The sequence below is a fragment of the Symsagittifera roscoffensis genome, chromosome 6 (genome assembly GCF_963678635.1).
Source record: "Symsagittifera roscoffensis chromosome 6, txSymRosc1.1, whole genome shotgun sequence".
Classification (NCBI taxonomy): domain Eukaryota; kingdom Metazoa; phylum Xenacoelomorpha; order Acoela; family Convolutidae; genus Symsagittifera; species Symsagittifera roscoffensis.
The window spans coordinates 19,964,774-19,988,591 of record NC_087067.1 but is presented as its reverse complement, the minus strand read 5'-3'; the positions used below and the strand labels follow the sequence as shown (position 1 = coordinate 19,988,591).

Below are 23,818 nucleotides of genomic sequence, written 5' to 3'. Positions count from 1 at the left end.
ACTTCAAATAAATTCAATTTGATACAATCAGTTTTTATGAAAATACATGAAATCGTCTCTTTTTTATCTACAGCCTCCGAAAAATTCTGTGTGGAAAAATTTGACCCAAACTTTTTTTTTCATTTTCTCAAAAACTACCTCTCAAATCTGAGATTTTGGTTTCAACCGAAAGGACAAGTTGTGGGAAGCTCTACTATCCGAGCGGCTACGCCCAAATTTTTTCTCACAAAAAGTCATGGGCCTCGTCAAAGTTTCGATTTTTTGACCGTTTTTCTATAGCTTTTCAACATTTCTCCAAAAATTCGCTCCCAAATCTAAGATTTTGATTTCAAATGAATGAAAAATTATAACAAGCTCTCCTGCATAGGCGGCGACGCCCAATTTTCGAACCTCGAAAAAAATGAACCTCGAAAAAGTCAGATATCGGTTTTTTTACCGTTTTTAAATTTTTTTGACTACCATTCAAAATCTAAAACTCTGAAGCAGCTACGCTCAAATAACCTCTACAAAACCCCATTTTCTTTTCCCCACACCTGCAAAATTTTACGAGTAAAGCATTTACCGCTGAACAACTATTGGACATTTACATGAGACCAAGGACACAAATTATAAGAAGAAGAAGAAGAAGAAGAAGAAGAAGAAAAAGAACACAACCTACAATCTGATAATGATTGATAAAAAATGCTTCAAAAAATTAATCACTCTCAAAAAGAGTTCCAAAAAACAATCAAAACAATTCTTTTGTTTGAAAGTTTAGATCTTGTTAACTATTTCGCCCCTTTTGGACCTTGTTAACTGTTTCCCCCCAATGAAAGTATTTTGGGGTGGGGGGGGGGGTGGGTTTATGTTGAATTGGTCCGAAATTTGTTCTAAGCTATTGAAAATGTGGCAGCCAAAGTTGATTTACTGAAAATCGAAACATGGGGGAAACAGTTAACAAGATCCGAAAGCTTAAAACGTTTAACTCCAAATCTGATGGGAAATTCATTCGTTTTTTTGTCGCTTCACGCTATATATCTTTTGGCTGGCGTCCCTCATGCTGGAGGGACCAAATGCTTGAAATGTTTTTTGGTTTATTTTCAGCCAATCAGAATTGAGTATTCGAAAACCTCAGGGAAATCGCAAAAATCTCACAGTAAGCATACAAAACCAGGCCATTAAAATAAATTTTGACCGATTATATAATAAGCAGATGAATGAAATTAATGCCCGATTGAAGGCAGAATGGAACAATTTTAATATTTTTAGAATACCAACTTACGAAAAATGGAAAAAATGTATCATACCTGCACCAATTATATCTGCATATATTCATTAAATTATCTATTTCTGGTAATATTGAGTTCGATTTTGTGAGCAAGCCAATAGGAACGGTTAGCGAATTTGATTGGTTGAATTTTTCCCAGCTGGAACCTGATCTAAACTACATTTTATTATTGGATAAATTAGATATTTTATCACTATAAAATATTTAATATTAACCAATCATATTCCATCTAAGTAACAACCCACTTATTTGTAGGTGCTGAAATTACTTGTAATTTCAGCACCAGAGAGATTTGAATTTAACTTAGAAATTAGTTACCTCTCCAAGAGAACTTCAGCAGTCGCAATAAGCCAGTATACTCTAGATCTATTGAGCCTAGCAGAGACTAGTTAAACACCCTGAGACTAGTAGATATAAGAGTAAGATTAGGATCGGTATTAGACTAAGAAGTTGCACGAATCCATCCGGCCGAAAATAAGATGGCGTGACGAGCAGACGGTGTACCCTATCCGAAATTACTCTATGAGCTATACAACATAACACTTAACTCACAGCATTTAACTCATCTGGTGCGACCATAAGTCTCGAATAAGACCTTAAAAAACAAAATAGCTTAGAATTAACCAAAAATAGATTAGAAAATAGAAAAAAAATTTTCAAAATGTTACACAACAATAACTTAATTGAAATGTCTCTACGACTCAATAGACTAGAGCCGCTATTCCGCACAATGCGAGAACTACCCGGTATTGGAAAAAAACCTCGGACAAGAGACGACATACGACTACATAGAAACTTACCATTTAGTTTCATGGTCGTACGGCAAAAGCCAACACAAACTTTTATATTTAAAATCTTACTAGCAATGAATTTAGATTTTCATTTGCAAACATAAGATCCTTGAAGCAAATCTTCAATGATTATTTCAGGCGCCAGATGAAATTACTATTGTACAATAACGATTGATAAAAAGACCTCAAATCGTTCCTTCCAATTCTGCAGTAGTATATAAAAACCTATTTGAAAAAATATTTATTGAAAACAAAAATAAAAATTAGTAACATGACAATAAATTGTTAGTATATATAAATCATCCTGTTGTTCCAGCTTCATCACCTAAACATAACAGCAATCATAAATCAACTAATATCACCAAAAACTAAAACCTTTTACCAAATAAATTTGAATTATTTTAAACTTAAATTAATTTAATCTTAAAACAAATCATCAAGGCTTTCCTTGGATCTCAATCAATTTTCTATCTTATAGATTTTAAATTCTGATCATCAAGCATTATCCTTGGATCAAAAAGAGAACAATTTTGTTCTCCCCCACCCACTTAACAAGTGTCTAACGGCCTCAAACGTCGATTCACTACCCAACCTTTTCAAAGACCCAGGACTAATAGACATTTTTAAATCACGCTAACCATTCAAATTAGGCTAAATAGTGAAGAACTTTTGTTATTCATCCTTCACTTGAACCCTCCTCTTACCTCACCCAGGATAAATCTTAAACTTAGTAAGTTTAAAATAGTATCTAACGAACTACTTGCGTTCTAATTATACCTGAACCTTGTGGATCGATTTACTATTCTCCAACCCTTGAACACAATCACTACCCCTAAATAAGATTAAGTAAATTAACACCTTACCTTAGACTAGCCACGAGAAAGTAAAAATCATTCTTCGGAATCGATATACTTTTCTCTCCAAGCCTGAACAAAAAGACCCAGGTTAAGCTAACCAAAAATCGTAAGGACTTACAGTCTAGGAAAATCAAAATCACTAATAACTTCTTGCATCCCTCATCCTAAACCTTATGTCATTAACAAATTTAGGAAAAAAACAAACAATCGAATTACACAACTGTGAAATAGACAACCAAAAACACGATCTTGTATTAACCCCACATACACAAACAGTTGGATACATTCAAACAAAACGACAAACAATAAAAAGAAAAATTATAAGTAAACAAAGACAGATAACACGAAAAAGATTTTCAAAAAAAAGAAAGGCATTCTCCGAATCAGAAGTCAGTAGTCTAGACGCACTATACAAATTAAAAGAATCAGTAAATTAAAATTTCCCAATCCATGATCAGTTATATTTTTCCGCTTCAGAAACAACTTCAAACTCATCAAAAAGAGGACAAAGAAGAATAAAAAAAATATATAAACACAAACCAGTACATCTATACAATTGGAATCAACCAATTAGACATATTAATAATTATAAATTAACAGCCATCAAACGAAAAGATGAGCAACACTCAAAGTGACGAAAGTCCAGACGAAGAAGCAGTTTTTCCCTTTGTTATAAATTCTCTCAATGATAGAGGACAAACACAATTTTGCAAAAACTTACCTGTAAATTTGTTTGAACCAGGAATCAGCCCATGCCAATCAGAATTCCCAGATATTAAAATCAAAAGACAAATTATAGAACATTATTTGAAAGACATATGTAACCTAACACAACAATACGGAATCTACACCATAGAATTCAGTACACCAAGAACACTTCATGGTAAATATGTTATCCAAACAGACGATATTGATTTAGATGTTTCAAAAGAATTCACAGAATATATCAAAAGCATACAATATCAAAACTCACAGAGAGCAAACTCAATATTCACCAACGAAGTTTTTACAATGATAATTAGTTATTTATCTATATCATAAAGAACAGAAGCTCAAAGTACGTCACCAGTCCAAACATCAAAACAAAAAAAGTAAGAAACGAAATCGTCGCATTCTCAACATTTTTAAACGCAATCCGTGAAAATTTTACCAAAAATGATGTTTCACAAAACACTACACATGAATTACAAAAAAAGACTAGCATGGTTTACAATTGATTATTTTACACATAATATCGACTTAATTGAACAAGCAAGAAAAACTTTTAGACCCCAAAGCACCAATGACGACACTGTCATTGCAGAACAATGAGATTACGTTAGGGACCCTGAATGGTCTCATCCAGCATTTTTAAATTTTCTAGCAGATATCTCAAGTCAAGCAATAAGTACAATATCTTTTCACAAAGATTATGTAAAAGTAATACCGCTAACAATTGAGGCAACACCCTTAAATTATAATACATGTTTACCTGATACACAAAATAACAGCTTAAAATCAACAATTATACATCATGAAAATCTCAATGGAACTAGAAATCTTATACAACAAGATATTCAAACACCATCACATTTCATAAATGAAGAAATAGTTCAAACAACAGTAACAACTACACAACAAAGTATCTCACCAATACGTCCAAACCTCAAAACACCGAAAAATAAAAATACAACACTACCACAAGTAACCTTACAATCGACCGTTAAACCTTCGGTTGCTCCAAAATATTCACATGTGGACTATCAGACATATAGACCAATGACAAAACCGTTAAAACACGAAAAACGTTCACAAGAAACAGTTTTGCAGAACACAACTATAATTATGTGAATCAGTCAAAAACAAAACAATCCCCTCAAAAAAAAATGCAAATTCTAAATCACGTATGTTCTCATTATTGGAATTTTCCAAATACATCGACCAATTCAGTAAATTTCCAAGATAATCCACACCCTCCACAGGATTATAGTGAAAACTACCCATTTTTTCAAAAAAATAGGATTAAACAGCAAACACCTTATTACACAAATTACTTATCATCTGATGATGATGATTATCATCAACCAGACATTTTTGCACCATATACACAAGAATATTGTACACAAAGACCGCGACAATCTCAACCATTCCAAAAAATAAAGATTTACCCACAAAATCCAGCAGATATGAAGAATCAACAACCAATGCATATACAAAACTCAATTAACGCACAATTTTTTCAACCTATACAATCACAAAACCCAATGACTATGCATTCTTACCAACCAACTCAAATGCAAAATAAAATACCGCTACCATATTACATACAACAACAAGAAATAACATAAAATCAACTTAGGAATTTCTCCCAAATACCAAACGCCGCAGAGTCACTCCAAATGACGATGAATCCATATTTAATAAGAGGATCGTCAATAACAATCAATAAACCATTAATGGTATTCACAGGAACACACCCTGAATACTCAGTAGAAGATTACCTAGATGCAGTCACAGCAAATTTAATTTTGAATATAGGACCCGAACCATTTAATACGCCACTCCATCAAAATTGGATACATAGATGCACAGCGTTATTACAATCAACACTAGATGGCGCAGCCCAAAAATGGTTTTCAGGACTACCTATAGACAAAAAATGAGATTGGAAAAGGTTCACACAAGAATTTTCAAAAATGTTTGACTCTGAAAGAAACAAACAACATCAAAGAGTTTTATGCAACAAAATTCGCAGATTATCAAATGAAACAATTAAACAATTAGCAGTTCGAATTGTAACACTAGTTTGAAAAGCATATTCACTCAATACACATGATTACAAAAACACAAAAATGACAGAAATTTTAATGATGACCTTAACACCTCAACTAAGGAAAATTGCTATCAAAAAAAGAGCATCACACCCCTCATCAATTCGAGAACCAGATTTAAATTTCAGAAAACTAGTTGATAAATTAGAATACGCAGAAATCACAATGAAACTTGAAGAAACAGAAAATCTAAAACTACAGTATGTTAATCAAATTGAAACAAATACTACACAAATAAACAACATACACGATTCAGATGTAGACCTAACTGAAAAAATCACCAAAATTTTAAACATATATGAGAAAAATCCAATTTTCAAAGGAAAACCATCTTTCAGGAAATGGTGTAATTATTGTCGAAGACACGGAAACAGTATTGCCGAATGTAGACAAAAACAACAAGACAATCAGAATAAACCACAAAAACACAAAGATACAAACAAATCATTTTACCAATACATAAAAAAAGATCAAAATTTACCAAACAAAAATATACATAGGAATAACAGCTCTTGTAAACCACTACCAAATAATTCAAATTACTCAAGAAACTAATCACCCTATAACTCTAAATATAGAGGTAGATCAGCAGAACAAAGAAATTCACGAAATTTCTCATAAAATAGATATAGTCGATCGAATAGCCAAAATAACCAGTATAGAAACAACTATTCACGATCAAATTCAAACAGAAGAGAAATTTCTGATACCAGTTCCCATTCAAATTCTAGGAATATACACTATTCAAACGATAGATCACGAAATTCATCATACAGCAGAAATAGAAACTATTCAAACAAAAGGAATAAAAGTTATTCAAATAACAGAAACCAACGTTATCAAAACAACAGATCAAGAAACAATTCTTACAACAGATCTAATTATCAAGGAAACAGAAACAATTACTACAATAGGTCAAGAAACAACTCACAAAGTAGGAATCCCAACTATAGCAATCAAACAAATTATTCTCAATCCCCTTATCGAAACAACAATCGTTACCCTGATTCTCAACACAAATATAGAAGTAACACACCGAAACATCAGCGACAAATAATCAGAAATAAACAACTGAAGAAACAACTTCAAATCCCCCTGGTATTGATAACACAGAAAGTACCGAACTACAATTAAACCGCATTAATTGTGAATCAACAGATACTGAAAGTGATACAGATAATACCATCTCAGTAGACATGATAACAGTCGAAAAAGACTATGAACCTATCATATATGAACAACCCTTTAGTTCACACATATACGAAAATCAAGTGGAACTTCTTCTTAATTATTGCACTAGACCCATTATTAAAAATACACGAATTACACAAGAAGTAAACGAAATTGACACTGTAATTAAACCTGATAAAAAAGACGAAGTACAATGCTCAAACACAAAGCATATTTATCAAAACATACAAAAAGAACAACCGAGAGAAAAAATTTGGACAATTTCATTTCTCTTAGAGAGTCCAAGAAGTAAAGAATTTCAACCACCAGATCTTGAAATTGATTTTTTAATCGACTCAGGAGCAGAATCAAATATCATTAGCATTCCCACATGAAATGAAATCAAAACACTACAACCGAATTTAACACCTCTTGAAACATCTAGTAAATTAGCAACAGCACAAGGATCAACATTAGTAAATTATGGAAAAACCCAACTATTCCTTGTTCCCACAAGAACAATGGAACAAAACAAGAATTTGAACAAACCATTCAAACAAACATTTCATATTACTGATATTAAGCACAATATCATTGGCATACCGTTTATAACTAAAAATACACCAACAATAAACATCTTAAATAGTAAAACTCATATCAAAGATAAATATACAAAATCGAAAAACACAGCCTTAACATCCTTTCAAAAATTAAACAAACAACCACCATTTTTCTCAAAATTTTACCCCATTTATAATCAAGAACGGAAACACCTGAAACCACTATCAGGAAACGTATATAACTTTTCAATAAAACAAGTTCATCAGTATGACAAAAGTCAAAAGAAACAACAAGTTTTTATGTGAGATTTCAAATTTAAACCCATTCACAATTTTTTCACAATCACAATCTCATCCATAAAATACAAGAAAAACACAAATTCCAATATTATTTCACTACACGTGTAAAATAATACACCATATCAAATAACATTACCATTGGGACTTTTAGGATATTGTGAAACAAATGCTACAACTTCACCTATAAATGAAGTAGCCAATCGAGTAATTAATATATTACAACTATTAGATATTTGTCAATCAACAATTCTTGACGAAGAACTATCCATAAACAATATAATAAGTAATTAAAAAAGAAATACAGATTAACTCACAAAAACACCATATTTTAAACCAACATTTAATAAAACAAATTATACAAAAGAACAACAAAAATTTTAACAATGTTCAATTTTCATTATTCACAAATAACGCAAAATGAATTTGACAAATTAGCTAAGCAACTGATAAAATGTTCAACAGTCTACGCAACATCAAAATTTGACGTTGGAAAAATTAGTTCATCACTACACCTTCTATTAAAACCTGACGCAGTTTTCAAAAAACAAAGAGCAAGTAAAGTACCGATTCATTTATACGACAAGGTAAAAAGATTACTTGATATTTTAGAACAATACAAAATTTTATCACCAGTAAATAAAGAAGAACAACGGAAAAGTAATACCCTCATCAACCCTGTTATCATTCTAGCAAAAGAAGAATCACTAAAAATAGTTTTAGACGCTAGATATCTCATTTCACTAATTGACGAATCAAAATGTAATTGGCCCATTGAATGAATACAAGTTATCTTAACAAAGATAAATGGCAAGTACTTCACAACCGCAGATATGAATAGTGCTTACAATCAAATGCCACTAGATGAACAATCACGACGATTAACACAATTTGTTATTGGAAATCAACAATACGAATTTAATCGATTATTCTATGGAATATCCATAGGACCAACAGCTTTTTCAGCATTCATGAGTAAAATTGTTAGACCACTAATACTCAAGAAAAATGCAATCACATATTTAGATGATGTTTTTATGCAATCACAAACTAAAGACGAAATGTTTACAGTTTTAGAAAAATATCACAAAATAATTCAGAACGAAAATCTGAAAGCAGCCCCCGATAAATCACATTTTTTCTTAACACGCGTTAAATTTTTAGAACATAATAATGAACAAAACACTATCACCCCGTTAAAAAAAACTTCAACCACCTACAATTAAAAAAAAATCCAAGAATTCCTTGGAATGTTGAATTTCTTAAATAAATATGTTTACAAAATGCAATTATACTTAAGACCTTTCTATAACATCCTCAGTTAACAAAATAATTTTTAATGGACCACTGAACATCAAACACGATTTGAAGAAATTAAAAATTTTTTGACAGAACAAATTTCAAACACAATTCCAAATCCAAACCAACCATTCTATGCAATGTGCGATGCTTCAAATTTTGGCATCGGCGCAGCATTATTACAATCACATATTGGAACAAAAAAAAATGAATCTTATATCAGCAAATTCACGATTATTCACACAAGCCGAGCTACGATTCTCTACTCTAATGAAAGAATGTACAGCTATAATATACACACTTACAGAATACGAATTTCTGATACTTGGATCAAAACACCCAACAGTTTTATTTACAGATCATAAACCAATTTTATTTCTTTTCACACAAAAATCAAATCCCCAATCATAGAGTTTATAGATTTCAACTGATTTCAATGAAATTCCCAAACTTACATATACTTTGGACAGCAGGAAAAAACCTTGCATTACCAGATACATTAAGTAGAAATTACACAAAAAACTACGGTTGAAATACCACAAAATATCTAATTCTATCTCGCAAAAAATAAAACATCACCCCGATTAGAATGCAAATACGCAGTAAAAACTGACATTGATCAATCACAAAAAATAATCTACAACATTTTCCACTCTACCTAGATTGCCAAAACAATCACTATGAAGTTGATTTATTAGGTACATCTACCTTTAAACCAATTCCATACTCACAATGGATAAAAAATAATGCTCAACAAAAGAAAATAAAACAACAACCGCACAAGAAAGACCTTTTTCCATTAATTGAAAAAGAAAATTTGACCGATTAAATATATTTATCAGGACCACAAACAAATAATTCAAAATACACAATAAATCAAGTTTTTAACCTCCATGACCCACTTGATACAATTCCCCTATCAAAACTAGAAATTGGTAGTGTTTTCCTCCCACAAATAGAAAAAATTACACTAGAACTTTTAAAACAATACCAAAATTTTGACCCAGTAGTTAGACAACTCAAATCATGGCACAAATATAAATCAAAACCAGCAAAAGCTGATAACACAATTTTAGGAAACAAAATAATCCTCCGATATTTAAATACACAACAATCATTGAAAATACAGATCTTTTAGAATACCAATTAGATGATTCCAAAGTTCCCTGTCTCCCCTTGAATACGATACTGATAGCATTTAACATCTCCCATACACAAAATACAATAAGACACTCATGATCAGAAAAGACATACTCGAACTTCACACAAAATTTTTATTTTCCAGATGCCCCAATTTGGATGAAAGTATTATGCAATGATTGTATAAAATGTCAATTGAACAAACCTTATCCAAATCAAAAACAAATAGCACGTAAACAAGATTTTAAAGGACAAAGTTTATATTTTAACCATAGAATTTCATTCGACCTAAAAGGACCAATTTCAACATCCTCTGAAGGAAATTCTTACCTTATGGTCATTGTTGATGCATTCACGCACTTTGTAGCACTCAACCCAGTACCACATTGTAATGCTTATTATGCTTACACAACACTTTACGAACACTGGATAGCTAAATTCAGATTACCCGAAATCCTCAGTTACAGACAACGGTACAGAATTTATTAATAATGAAATAATCACACTATGCTATTCATACAACATTGAACATAAACCACGTAAATCTCATGCATCTTGGACAAACGGGTTAGTCGAAGGTATGAACCGTTCATTACAAGAATATCTTAGATGTATCATTAATGGAAATGATACACGATACACAGAATGCTCAGCAGATGTAAAATTATTTCCCCTATCATACAATTCACAAATAACGACAACTTTAGGAATGTCACCATATGAATTGGTTTTTAATCAAAAACCAATTATGTTCACAGCAAATGCTCACAAAAACGCACAAGGTCACTGCAAACCAAATAAAGATTCAATATGCTATAATCTACCATTACACACACATGATGAAGACCATTTTCATCACCCACAAATTCTCAAATTAGCCTCCGGCACACATACCGAATGGATTTTAAATAGAGATAAAAAGCACAAGGAAATCTATCAAAAAGTAACAAAGAAATTGTTACAAAGGCAAAACATTAACAGCCAAATTAACCTACGTTTTATGCCAGCCACAGATTTAAAAACTGGAACATTTGTTTTAATACCTAATTTTCATACACAAAAAGGAATCTCCAAAAAACTACAACCACTTCGAAAAGGACAATACCAAATAATTGCCAAACCCACTGAAGTAACATAAAAACTCACAGATTCAACTAAAAAGAAATTGTTCAACATAGTAACAATTTATTACCTTACTACCCAAAAGAATACGCATTACGCGAATTAACTAAATTATATTCTTTCACAGGTTTAAAAGTTATTCAGAACAAAACATATACAGAACAAGAAGCAAATGTACATGACGGCACTCATCATAAACAAAATCAAAAACAAAACACAACTCATAAAAATATAAAAACACCAGACCCAAAAATATCTCAAAAAGAAAGAAAAAACAGGAAGATAGACAAAATCTTACCACAAGATCAAATAGAAAAATCAGAACACAGAAAATTATCACGACTTAGAAATCAACCACGTAAAAACTACAAAACATTCATCCCACAATCTAAAATATTAAAGAAAGTTGAATTCCAAAAACAACTTTAATTTTAAAGTCAATCATTCGTACACCTCTAAATCATTTTGAACTTTCCCATTTTCAAGATAACATGCTGAACATACGCAACAATTCTAGTTCAAATTCAGCCAATAGGATTCACTCAAATCCGTCACCTTCAATATCTCTAACACAAACCTACTAGCCGATAGATATTAATCTCCAGGCATATCTATAACTATACCTTTACAACCTCCAGGTCAAAATATGCAACTTGCTGAAATTTGACTACTAAAATAAACACCACGATAATATTACAACCCTCCCCTATCAAATAATACAAAGATCAACAATATTTTCCCAACTTGGACCTCAAAAACCCTCCAACCAAAAATGGCAAATTAGCCTAAAGTAAAAAAGGACCATAATCTTTTGGCCTAAAGAACAAATATTTCAAAAATACCCCAGATTACCCAACAAATAAAAACAAAGCAAAGAAGACCTCCCGAGCATCACAAAATAAGCCTCCAACAATTTTTAACAAAACTCAACCCATTTGTCAAAAAATCAATAAATAATCCGACCACACTTGAATTTCGCCCCAGAAATTCAAAAAATATTCGACGAACGAATCATTTCTTAAATGTTTCTCTCTTTAACAGTCGATACTTTAAAAAATATAATCATAAACCTTTTCATAAAATTTTTCATTCTATTTAAACTTTTGCTAATATTTTTCATTGAAACTTTTGAAGCCCTAATAATCCTTTTAATAATTTTTTGCAATATTTTTTTTAAATTTTCTACTCCCTACTTGAAATATATCTTCAACTTTACCAAATCACTGACCGCGCTCACAGGTACGATAAGTCAAAGTCTGTTTAACTGATACGAACAATTTTTAGTAGAGCAGATGTTTTTTTTACTATTCGTAATTTTCATCACATTTTTATCATCCCTTATTATGACAATGTGCAAATGTGTAAAAAAGGCAATAGTCAAATTCGCCTTAGCAACAATCTTTTTAATTCTTTTCATCGAAGAATATTACAATAAACATAAATCTTCCCACTAAGAAACAGATTAATCGTTCACATTTCCGAAAATGCTAACCAACCACCACTAAAACAGTCTTCACCGACATCTTCCCAAGAAAACCCAGTCGTACCTACAACTACCCAAAACCCCCAAACATCTACACAAATTTCTTTACAAGATAACCCTTACACTTTTGAGGAACGACACGCTCGTTTATCTGAACCACTAGAACCGGTTCAGCGACAAGCATCCCTAAGTGAACCAACATATAATTTGTACCCCACATTACCACAAGATTTAAATAGAATAAGACATATTAGTCAAAATCAAAATACAGTTGAAGTAAATAGACAAATTATACATCCGCGAAGAAATAGAAATTTTAAAACCCAATCATTTTGATATACCCCAATCACCAACACCAACTACTTCAGAAATTTCAAGCAGTACACTACCAGAAACTCACACTTCTTTCACAACATAGCACCTCAAATATACCCTAAGACTATCTAGGTTCAACTCCCACATCACAACAAATCCGAGAAAACCCTTTAAATTCCCCAGATACCACAGAAAGACCACCATATTGGACAACACACTCATATACACAAGGTGAACCGAACATAGTAAATGAACCAATATATATTTTTTCTGATACAACGCTATCATCATTACCAGAAACACTATCACTCCCGTCAACACTATCATTGAGTCAAATCTATCCGACACTTTTTCCTTTAAATTTCCCAAACAACCTCGACGCTAGATATCGAGAACAATCATCGTCAAATATCCCTTTACGATTAGATTGGAACACTTTCGTAGCACCTCCCCCACTATTTGGACAACATCAAGAAAGTAACCGACTTCATAGCTGGGCACTTAATAGATTACAAAATAGACAAGATATCCACGACGATATCCGAGAACATAAAATTTAAATACTTCAACAAAACAGTCTCCAATTGAAATTTGAAATCACAATCAGACTTAAAAATATTGTTCAACACCCTTTTCCCTTAAGTCCGCCAAACATAACAGCTCAATCACTACCCCTTTCCATTTATAACAACTGAAGTAATAAATAAATATGATAGATATACAAAAAACACAATTGGATACATAACATTTTATAACCCATACTCCGGATTATCATACACATGTATATTCTGAAAAAATTAAAATTTCAACACATCCTTTTTCTAATATTTTCCGACCAAAACACAAATCCATCTCCTCGCACAGGTCCTCAGGATTTATTAGTAACACACTATGATTGCGAAGAAAACGAACAGAAAACACTACACAAGTATGCAATAAATCAAGTAACACAATGCGAAGAAACAGAACCACAAGCTGTAGAAACTAAAAAGTTAATAGCAACATTGTATTCAAAAGCCCGAGCAACAAAAGTCACAGGATATGAGTTTACAGCAACATTTTCCGAAAAGAAAGTACATTGTTCACAAGGTTCCAACGGAAACAAAAACCGACTTGATCACGAATCATTTTATCAGAGTAACGTAGAAAGACTTTTACATCTAAACCCCGACCATTGTAAAAATTAATTACTAAGACTAAATCTAACAAGAAATAATAACACAGACAGAAAAATAGTAAATTTTCAAGTCTTTGCCGGTTCTGTACATCAAGTAGAATTTGAACGATACCAAGGACATGTTCAATTAGTCGAAAAATACCCATATAATGGCGCACACGGACGATTAATCTATGATATACACGATAAACACTGGATACCACAAACTGGAATAAATAATCCCTCAAACTGCAAAGCAGACACAAAAAATAAACGATATCAAGAAATAATGTTTTTTGATGGGAAAATACAACTTGAAAAAATACAACTCACACGAGATTTAACTGATAACACCATAATCTATCAAGGAATTAGATTGCCTTACAAAAATTATCAAGGCTATTGTGACCCTACAACAAGAACCCAAGCAACAATTGTTTGGTTTCCCGAAGATACATGCACAACATTTCAAGTAGCAAAAATACACGCTCGAATGATAAAATTTCAGGAAAATTATTTTATTGAATCAATTCCATACGAGCAAGTGAACCCGTCTCGCAAACAAAGCACTGATTTCAAAAACATTCATAAAAATAAATTGACACGTTTTCAAATCTATCACGAAACAGAATTTGCATGTAAATAACGAAATCCACTTTATAAAACACAATACTCTGAAATACTTGTCGAATACGAAAAAGGGTTCGACATGACCACTGGAAAAATAAAATTTGACCCTTACGCAACAAGTCATCCTACTAACGAAGGCACATCATACGTCCCATTGAACCTCTATAAAAGCACAGGTAACCCTGGTGGAAAGCTAACACCATACGATAGTAAAAGCACACGTTTACAAGAATTATCACTAATGAATAGCACCTACTTTGGTAATATACATTATGATATTCACTTAGATATGAAATTAGACTACACAATTTGTAGAATTTTCCAAGAAATGTCACCTTCTCAATTAGAAACACTTCATTAACTATGCGAATTAGAAAGAACACAAATCTTACAATCACTCGCATTAGCAGTATTAAAAATACCCTACGCAGGATATTTATTATCAGGAAATAGATCAAAATTTCTTGATTACGAAGGAAACACTTTATGGTTGTGATACTTGCACCAAAAAAACATCACCATTATATGTTTTTGACGATAAACGTTTTTATAAAAGAATCCCCATATTCTACAAAAATAAAGTATACTTTGTCGATACACTTTCAAAACGAACATATTTTTGGGATGTAGCAATCCCATGTGGATAAAAAAAAAGCCACAATGTCGTACAATTAAACCCTGACGAAGATAAATGCTACCTACTTACTCCGTATCCTACATTAATGCAACCACTAAAAAAGTTTTCACCAGAAAGTATCCGAGCTATCGCTCGTAACCCAAATATCGATTTACAATCAATTGGAATATATTCTAAATCCGATATACAGCATCTTATTAGAACACAGCAATTTCAAGAATTACTAACACAAATGGACACAATACAACGACAATCAATCGACAAAAATTTAAGAAAACTTGCCGAAACCGCAGGATTTGCAGACATTTATACACAAGACTACAGCGGATATTTTAAGGATATTAAAGATCACATATATTTAAACGGTGAAAACTACCTACCACAAGATATTTCACCTGAAAATATTTTCAGTTTTTTAACCTTAAAACACGAAAGTTTCGCCTTTCTAGGGTGGCCCTATTACATCTTAGAAAGATTAACTATATTATACGCTATGTTTAACTTTATAGGATTTTTTTTTTCACTCTTAAAAGGAATCTATAACACATGCGCTATACACACACAAGTAAATAGACAAGCAAGTGTAGCACGCATACTATTTGCAGGATTTTTTGGAATTTTCTCATCATCAATCAAAAAAATACTTCTAGATGCACAAATAACAGAATACAATACAAAAATATCCACAAAACCAAACACATATGACGAAGAACATAATAATGTAGATACAACTCCTACAGCACCACAGATACCAACCCTACCACAAAACCATCCATTATCATAAGTTCCCCGAAATTTTCGAAACCTAGCAATCACAAATAATCCAAATTTCAGACCAAATACAACACAAAGCCCCATTCAACACATGACACATCATCCACAAAATGATAATACATATGAACAAATTATCAAACAACCTCATACCACCACTTTTCAGTCTCAAAATAATCATTTTTTTAGCCCACGATGAGCCGACAAATTGGATCCCTCCATCGCTCAAATTCCCACCCAGCCAACCTCCAAACTCAAATCCCAATTATCCCACTTTTTGCTTTCCCGCCACCCGCTCGATTCTCCATTTATTAATATACCATCAAGCATGAATTCTGATACTAACTCAGATATTTCAGTTTTTTATACCATCTCACAATTTAACAACTCCGATGTAGAAAATCCCGACGAATTCGCAAACTCTGAACCATCTCCCTCTACCCATACCCAGACCAACTCTTCAGCTTTTTCAAAACCCCCCTTTTGACCCATCCAAACCAGTCATCCACTCCCATCTCTTTCCACTCCTTCTTACGCTTCCCAAGTACGCCCTACATATTCTCCATTTAATTCCGATAGATCGCCAAATAACTCCCTAGATAACATTCAAATTTCCGAAGAACTTGACAACTTTATTACATTACAACAACAATTAACACACCCCCATACTCATACGATACATACACTATCATCAACAGTAACATCATTAAACCCACAAACACCAACACCACTTTCATCATTAGCTCAATCATCCACATCCACCGAAACACCTACCAGCACTAACCGAGCTTACCGCACTTTTAAACGAAAATTTCCAAATCACCCATTCACAACCAAACCCGGAACAGCCAGAGAATATATCAACCACCCAGATCATTCAAACACAAAAAATTACCTTCAAATAACCCTACCCTCATTTCCACAATATACCTTAAATACTTCTACCACAACTAATGAAGCACGAAATTTTGTTGATGAGCACGTTTTAATGCCAGCACTTCATTGGACAGCTTAATACAACTATACCAACCCCCTTTATCTACCACTCACTAAAACTAATGAAAATATCGAGAGAAACAAAAATATACGCACTAAACAAACGCGCACATATACATACTATTGTTTTATACAAAACCATTTTGATTTACACACACCATCACGACAACCCCACCATCGTTTTCAGTTTATTAACTCGAAATACACGTCACCATTCTTTCTTAATTTTACATATTGCATTAAAAATACTAACCTCCACGGTATCCTCCGCAACTACGAACCAGTTACCCAAATATATATATTCTGTCCCTTCACGAAGACTTTCAACGATGAAGAATCAAGACTCTTCATTATCCCGCATGAATTCATACAACCTATCGAAATAACCATACTAGAATTTATTCTTAATACTAAATATAATCATAAATTTTACGACCTAATTCAAAACACACCTCATGAATTCGCAGTAGGCACAGAAGAACTACACACGATCAACGCACTTCATTTGCTTTAGCCACTGCTACAAACTAAAAATGTTATACGCATACTAGCCAAGTTATTAACAACATCAGACTTGATTCACGACATCTTCCCACATGGCTTTTTCCCAGATAAATTTAAGGTAAATATGAATTAAAATAATTTTAACTAATAAATTCAAAATTATACTAACCATTTTCTATCAATATTTAATTTATTCTTTTAGTCTTCACACCATAATCATCTACAAAACAGAAAAAAGACAAATAAAAATACAAACTTGTTAATTCATAATAAAACTCCTAAATCTTTCGCACTAAATAACGTAATAAAATTCATACCCAATGTAGTAATTTCATTTATAAATTATTTCCCCAAGAAGCAGTAAAATTAAACACGATGAAAATTTATAATTTTAAACTTCCCCAAAAGCAGTAAAATTCAATTTTAAGCAATGAATTCTTAAAATGAGAAAGCAGTACTAGCCTTTTCAATATTTTCATTCATTCGCACAAGAATTCTATCCAAACTCGCACAGCTCGCCCACAAAGAATTGCTTAAATAATGATTTTATGTTTCACGTTTTCACTAACTACAACTCAAACAAGCAATAACAAGTTTCAAACTTTTCTTTAACCCGGTTGGAAAGGAACTATATACTAAACCAAACTAACCAACGCAGCTTACTAAACACCACAAATCATATAATAACAGCATGACCAAGAAAAGAAAACAACGGTACCCAAACCGGATTAACCCAGCTTAAAACTGGATAACTTATTCTTTTAAAGACTACTGTAAAGTCTAAGAAAGAAATATTAAAACACAAAAAAGTCGTAAGACAAACCCAAACCAAAAACAATTTGATTTTTGAAAAAAAGGACACAACCAAAGTAATATAAGAAAGACCAGAAAAAACCAACATAAAATGTTATCACATAACAGGACCTTCCAAAGAAACAGCATCAAATCATACTCCCACTCCTGGCCTAACCCACCAGAGAAGGACGTCCTGAGCATGCTTATAGCCGGCCTAACCCACCGCGCTACACCACGCTTTGTGACCACACTTCAATTTTTAATAAGAGGTACTCAAGGGTGAGTAACTCTTCAAAATAACTAAACTAAAATAAAACGCTTTTGTGAAAACAACTAACTAAGATCATGACTAAAAACCAAATTAACAAAAATTTATAAAATGTAAATCATAATATGCAGTATATAGATCATACACAACAAAAAAGACGAACATCCAAAGACTAGACAATCCCATCACACTCGAACAAAAGAATGGCTAAACATAACCGACATGCCGTCCACAATCACGACTCAAAGGATTTAGAGCACGACTTGACTTCGCAGAAAAGGACTTCATTGAACTAGACCAATGACCACCTCGATGTTCAAGTATACGTACAGATCCGAGATTACAAGGCATCCCTTCCAAACACGATCTTCACGCCATTCCCAGACGAGGCTGCACACAAAACAGTTCTCTACTAATACAGAAAAATCTGACATAGCAAACCATTTTGAAATCAGATTGATTTCATTGGGGATCACAGTCGTTGTCGAATGACAAGATAAAAACTTCATATCCATCATTCCAGCGTCCTGGAACGTTCTTCTTTAAGAGGAACCGGTTAAGAAAATGATGTTCGCCAAATACCAACGTTCATCATCCATCCTTCAATTACAGAAAGAAAGGTAAATCTAAAAAACTCTGTAAACCCCGGATGGGGCAACCTGATCTAAACTACATTTTATTATTGGATAAATTAGATATTTTATCACTATAAAATATTTAGTTTTAACCAATCATATTCCATCTAACTAACAACCCACTTATTTGTAAGTGCTGAATTTACTTGTAATTTCAGCACCAGAGAGATTTGAATTTAACGTAGAAATTAGTTACCTCTCCAAGAGAACTTCAGCAGTCACAATAAGCCAGTATACTCTAGATCTAATGAGCTTAGCAGAAACTAGTTAAACACCCTGAGACTAGTAGATATAAGTGTAAGTTTAGGATCGGTATTAGACTAAGAAGTTGCACGAATCTATCCGGCCGAAATTAAGATAGCGTGACGAGCAGACGGTGTACACTATCCGAAATTACTCTATGAGTTATACAACTTAACACTTAACTCACAGCATTCGGTCCCTCCAGCATGAGAACCCTCCCCTATCTTTTGTAATGAATGTGATTGCAATGTGTTTTCAATAATCAAAGATATTCCTTATCTAATATATACATAAATGAAGTTGTAATTTCTGCCTGTTTACAGTCAGACAAACTGAATGAATACAAAATATAATTGCTCTTCAACTAATCTTTTTTCAGTATCTGATAGGGTCTTTTGATACCGAGAAAATAGGGTGTAGACTAAGACCGCAGGGCTGGGCTCGGAAATTGATTGCTAGCCGGCCGAAATTTAGATAGCAATACGAACAGACGATTTACTCAATCTGAAAGTCTTTTAGAGTTAATCATCAATCGATAACGATTGACTAGGTTAGACGAGGCAATCTTTCTAGAGCTTTGAATCGATGTGAAAGCAGTGCCATTGATTGCAGGTTTTTATTCCGTCTAATTGTTACGAAAGTAACGGAATATTTGTGCTCGGGTGGGTTTTTTTTTTCTTCAGACAAATTTCGACTTTTTAACTAGCCATTTTTGACGGAATTTTTTTTATATCATTCAAAAGGTAATGTTGTCCTGAGCTTAAATTTGAAAAGATATTTCACCTGTGATCAATTGTCGTAAAGTTATGGGGGTTTAAAGATTGGCATTTTGGCCAATTTCGGACAATTAACGCGCGATATAACTCGCGCTATTAACTCGTAAGCGGAGGTTTAATCCGTCCTAGAAATCGTTCCAAATTGGTTGAACTAATCTTATTTGCCATGATTGAGTTTTACAAGGAACGAAATCTATCCTTTTGTACTTTATATGGCGTGTGGGGGGATGATTTTCAGAAAAAATCTCAAATTTAAATTTTTTTTTTTCATTTTTTTTACATTTAATTTTTTCATCATATTTCTGCTTCATAGACCTTAAAAGGCAGTCGGAACATTCAGGGCTTCACCCTGATACGAGCAGTCTTGTTTCCCTTAATTTTAGTTTTGCATCGATGTCTCAATTCATTTTTGATCACTTCTAATATGTTTGTCGTCTAACTTTTCGGATCCCACAAATTATTTTGCATCCCGAACAAATTGAAAGAAAAACAATTAAACTCTATCAAAATGAAGGGTTTTCGATGATTTGCCACCGATGAAAAACTCAATATTTTGTAGAAAAGGTGCACATATTACTATGTGACTTCAGCTGTTTCCAAATTTTAAGACAACCTTTGATTTTCAATAAAATTATCGCACTTTTAAACGAAAAAATCGCACGCGTTGGATTCAAATCAATCAGCTCAAAATTAATATTTTGAATATTTTGTTTCAGTACTGACCGCAAAACATTGCATAGAGAAAAGCTGTAAAGGGAAAATATCATATGGCAGTGTGAACAAAAAAGATCGTAAGTTTAATCCTTATAAAACCCGCCGAAAATGTTCAAAAAAAACTTAAAATATTGAAGAAACCATCAAAAAAATGCTGTTTTCCTCAAGCAAAAAATTACTGTCTAACGTGCAAATTCAAACAACTGTCTAACGTGCAAATTCAAACAGTTTTGTTTGTGGATAGTTTATATTTAAGTTGAATGATCATTTGTATTTGATTTAAGATGCGACGCTATTCTTATAATTGTGATTAGCTACTTTCATATTTTTCAGCTAAATACGAAATTTTATTTGACTGTGGGTCTAGTGATGTAATAAAACACTCGTCATCCGATTTGGCAATCATCCGAACGAAACGCACCCTAGACGGTTCAACTGCCCTCGCCATTCCAGGTATGCCATTTTATTTTCACTTACCCCTATTTTTCTCAGATTCTTTTTTTCGGTTTCCAAAAAAAAAACTGGTATCAAAGGAAAGACCGCTGACTCCGCTGTGTGCCTGCTTATAAGACGGTCCTTTTTTCTAGTTTAACCCTAATTTCTACAGCTATAGAACAAGTCCGAGGGGTGAATATCATTCTCTCGAAAACTACCCTCCCAAATCTGAGAATTTTGATTCAAAGATAAAAACAGGTTGTGGGAAGGTACCGTGCATTGACGGGTAGGCCCAATTTTGATTTTCTCGAAAATTATCCAGCCGAATCTAGAATCAGGGTTTAAGCGAGGCAACACATTGTTGGAAGACTCCGTGCATAAATGGCTACGTCTATTAATTTGTAGGAAAAACGTTATATTTTTGGAAAAATTTCCAAAATCTTGTTTGAAAGATCTTGTATTATGAAATGAAGGGTTTCGGTTTTTTCTTATTTTTTTAAATAATATTTCGAGTTGCTCTGAATTTTCCCCCTTTTTATCAAAAAAAATAGCTTCATTTTCTCAGCATCTACAGCCAGCACACCCTCCACTCTATATCTCACTTTCTACAGCATTGGAAAAAGTCTGTGGGGAATACATGACCCAAACATTTTTTTTCCTTTCTCAAAAACTATTTGCCCCAATCTGAAGTTTGGGTTCAACGTATCAAAAAAAACACCGAGAAATTCCCCTACATTAATGGTTACGCCTTATTTTTTATACACAAGTTTATGGCCCTCGAAAAAGTCCAAGTTTTGATTTTTTGATCGTTTTTCCAAATTTTTTGACTTCACTTGAAAAAAGAAAATTGTTGTGGATGTGGAAAGCTCGCCTGCGGCTATACTCAATTTTTTTTACGTAACAAGTTATTGTCCTCGGAAAGGGCACGTTTTTGATTTTCGAACTTTTTGACTTATCTCGAAATAAAGCGGGTTGAAATGAGCTCTCATGTATAAACGGATATGTCCAGATTTTCTCAACGTTTGATTTATTGTCGGTTTTTTTAATCATGTTTAGTTTGGCAAAACTAACCGACTGAATGTGATATCAACGGTTTAATCGAGGTAACAGGTTGTGGGAAACGTCCGTTTATAAACGGCTCCCCCTTATACTTTCTAAAAACTGTTGTCCTTGAGAAATTTCCAAATTCACATAAAGGTTCTTTCTTTCTTTCTTGTTGTATTAGAGAAACAATCAAGTTTTGGGTGAAGCCCAATTTTTGAGTAAATGAAATTGCATCCCGCATCAGTTTAATAAAGATCAAAAATATCAAAGCAGGTCCAATTTTAGCTGGGCCCCTTAGTATTTACGGCGAGAAAGTAGAACATGAGACTTTTTCAGTTAATGAAAGTGAGTCACCTCAGCCGTTGCAAGATGTTTACCCGGTTGGGTGGGGACGGGCGTGTGAGGACCCTGGAGTAACTGCAATTACCAAACACGCAAACCTAATACCATGCAGACAGTTAGGTATGGACTATGGCTTATAATGTGCTTCCTGCAGTCGATACTACGACCCATTGTCTTCTTCGAAGATATCAGTTAACTTATACTTTCTCAACGTCGATTTAAGAGTTTTTTTGTTTCAGAGTGAAAGTGGCGCCCGATGATGTGTGTGCTTCCAAATCCTATGGACCCACTATGTTCTGTGCAGGGGGCATGACAGGGGGAATGCCCAAAGATGCTTGCTCAGGAGACTCGGGGGGACCTGTAGAATGTATGGACCGACTAGGTATTTTATGGAATTACATTATATGGACCAGCAATCTATGAGCAAAAGTTATCAGGTGTCAATAAACGAAGCAAAGTGCAGTGCATTTTCCCCTTTTTTTCAGGAAATAGTCGGTTGTTCTCGTTAAAATTATATGAATAAAAAACAGACGCTGAACAATAGGGTCCAAAGTATATCTTCGGTAATTGGAACATTAATAATTAATCATACTTCGATCTGATTTGTAAACAAAAATAACTACGACGAACCGAAATTTGAATCGTAAATTTTTAAACTGATGCTCAGGAAACATTTCAATTTCTTTATGCAAATTTTTCGTAAAACTCAACTCTGCTTCAGTAGAGGATTTAAGGAAAGGGGGCGGGGGGGTGGGGGGGGG

The 23,818-nt window shown here is 33.2% G+C and overlaps 1 protein-coding gene across 1 annotated transcript; it reads left to right on the top strand.

The window, feature by feature from the left end:
• Window positions 1-14,976: 14,976 nt before the first annotated feature.
• On the top strand, window positions 14,977-23,480 carry LOC134848639 (platelet-aggregating proteinase PA-BJ-like). The gene is made up of 5 exons (XM_063866158.1): window positions 14,977-15,073; window positions 21,239-21,313; window positions 21,570-21,689; window positions 23,001-23,172; window positions 23,297-23,480. The coding sequence occupies exons 1-5, from the start codon at window positions 14,977-14,979 to the stop codon at window positions 23,478-23,480; spliced, it is 648 nt and encodes a 215-aa protein (XP_063722228.1).
• The last annotated feature ends 338 nt before the right edge of the window (window positions 23,481-23,818 follow it).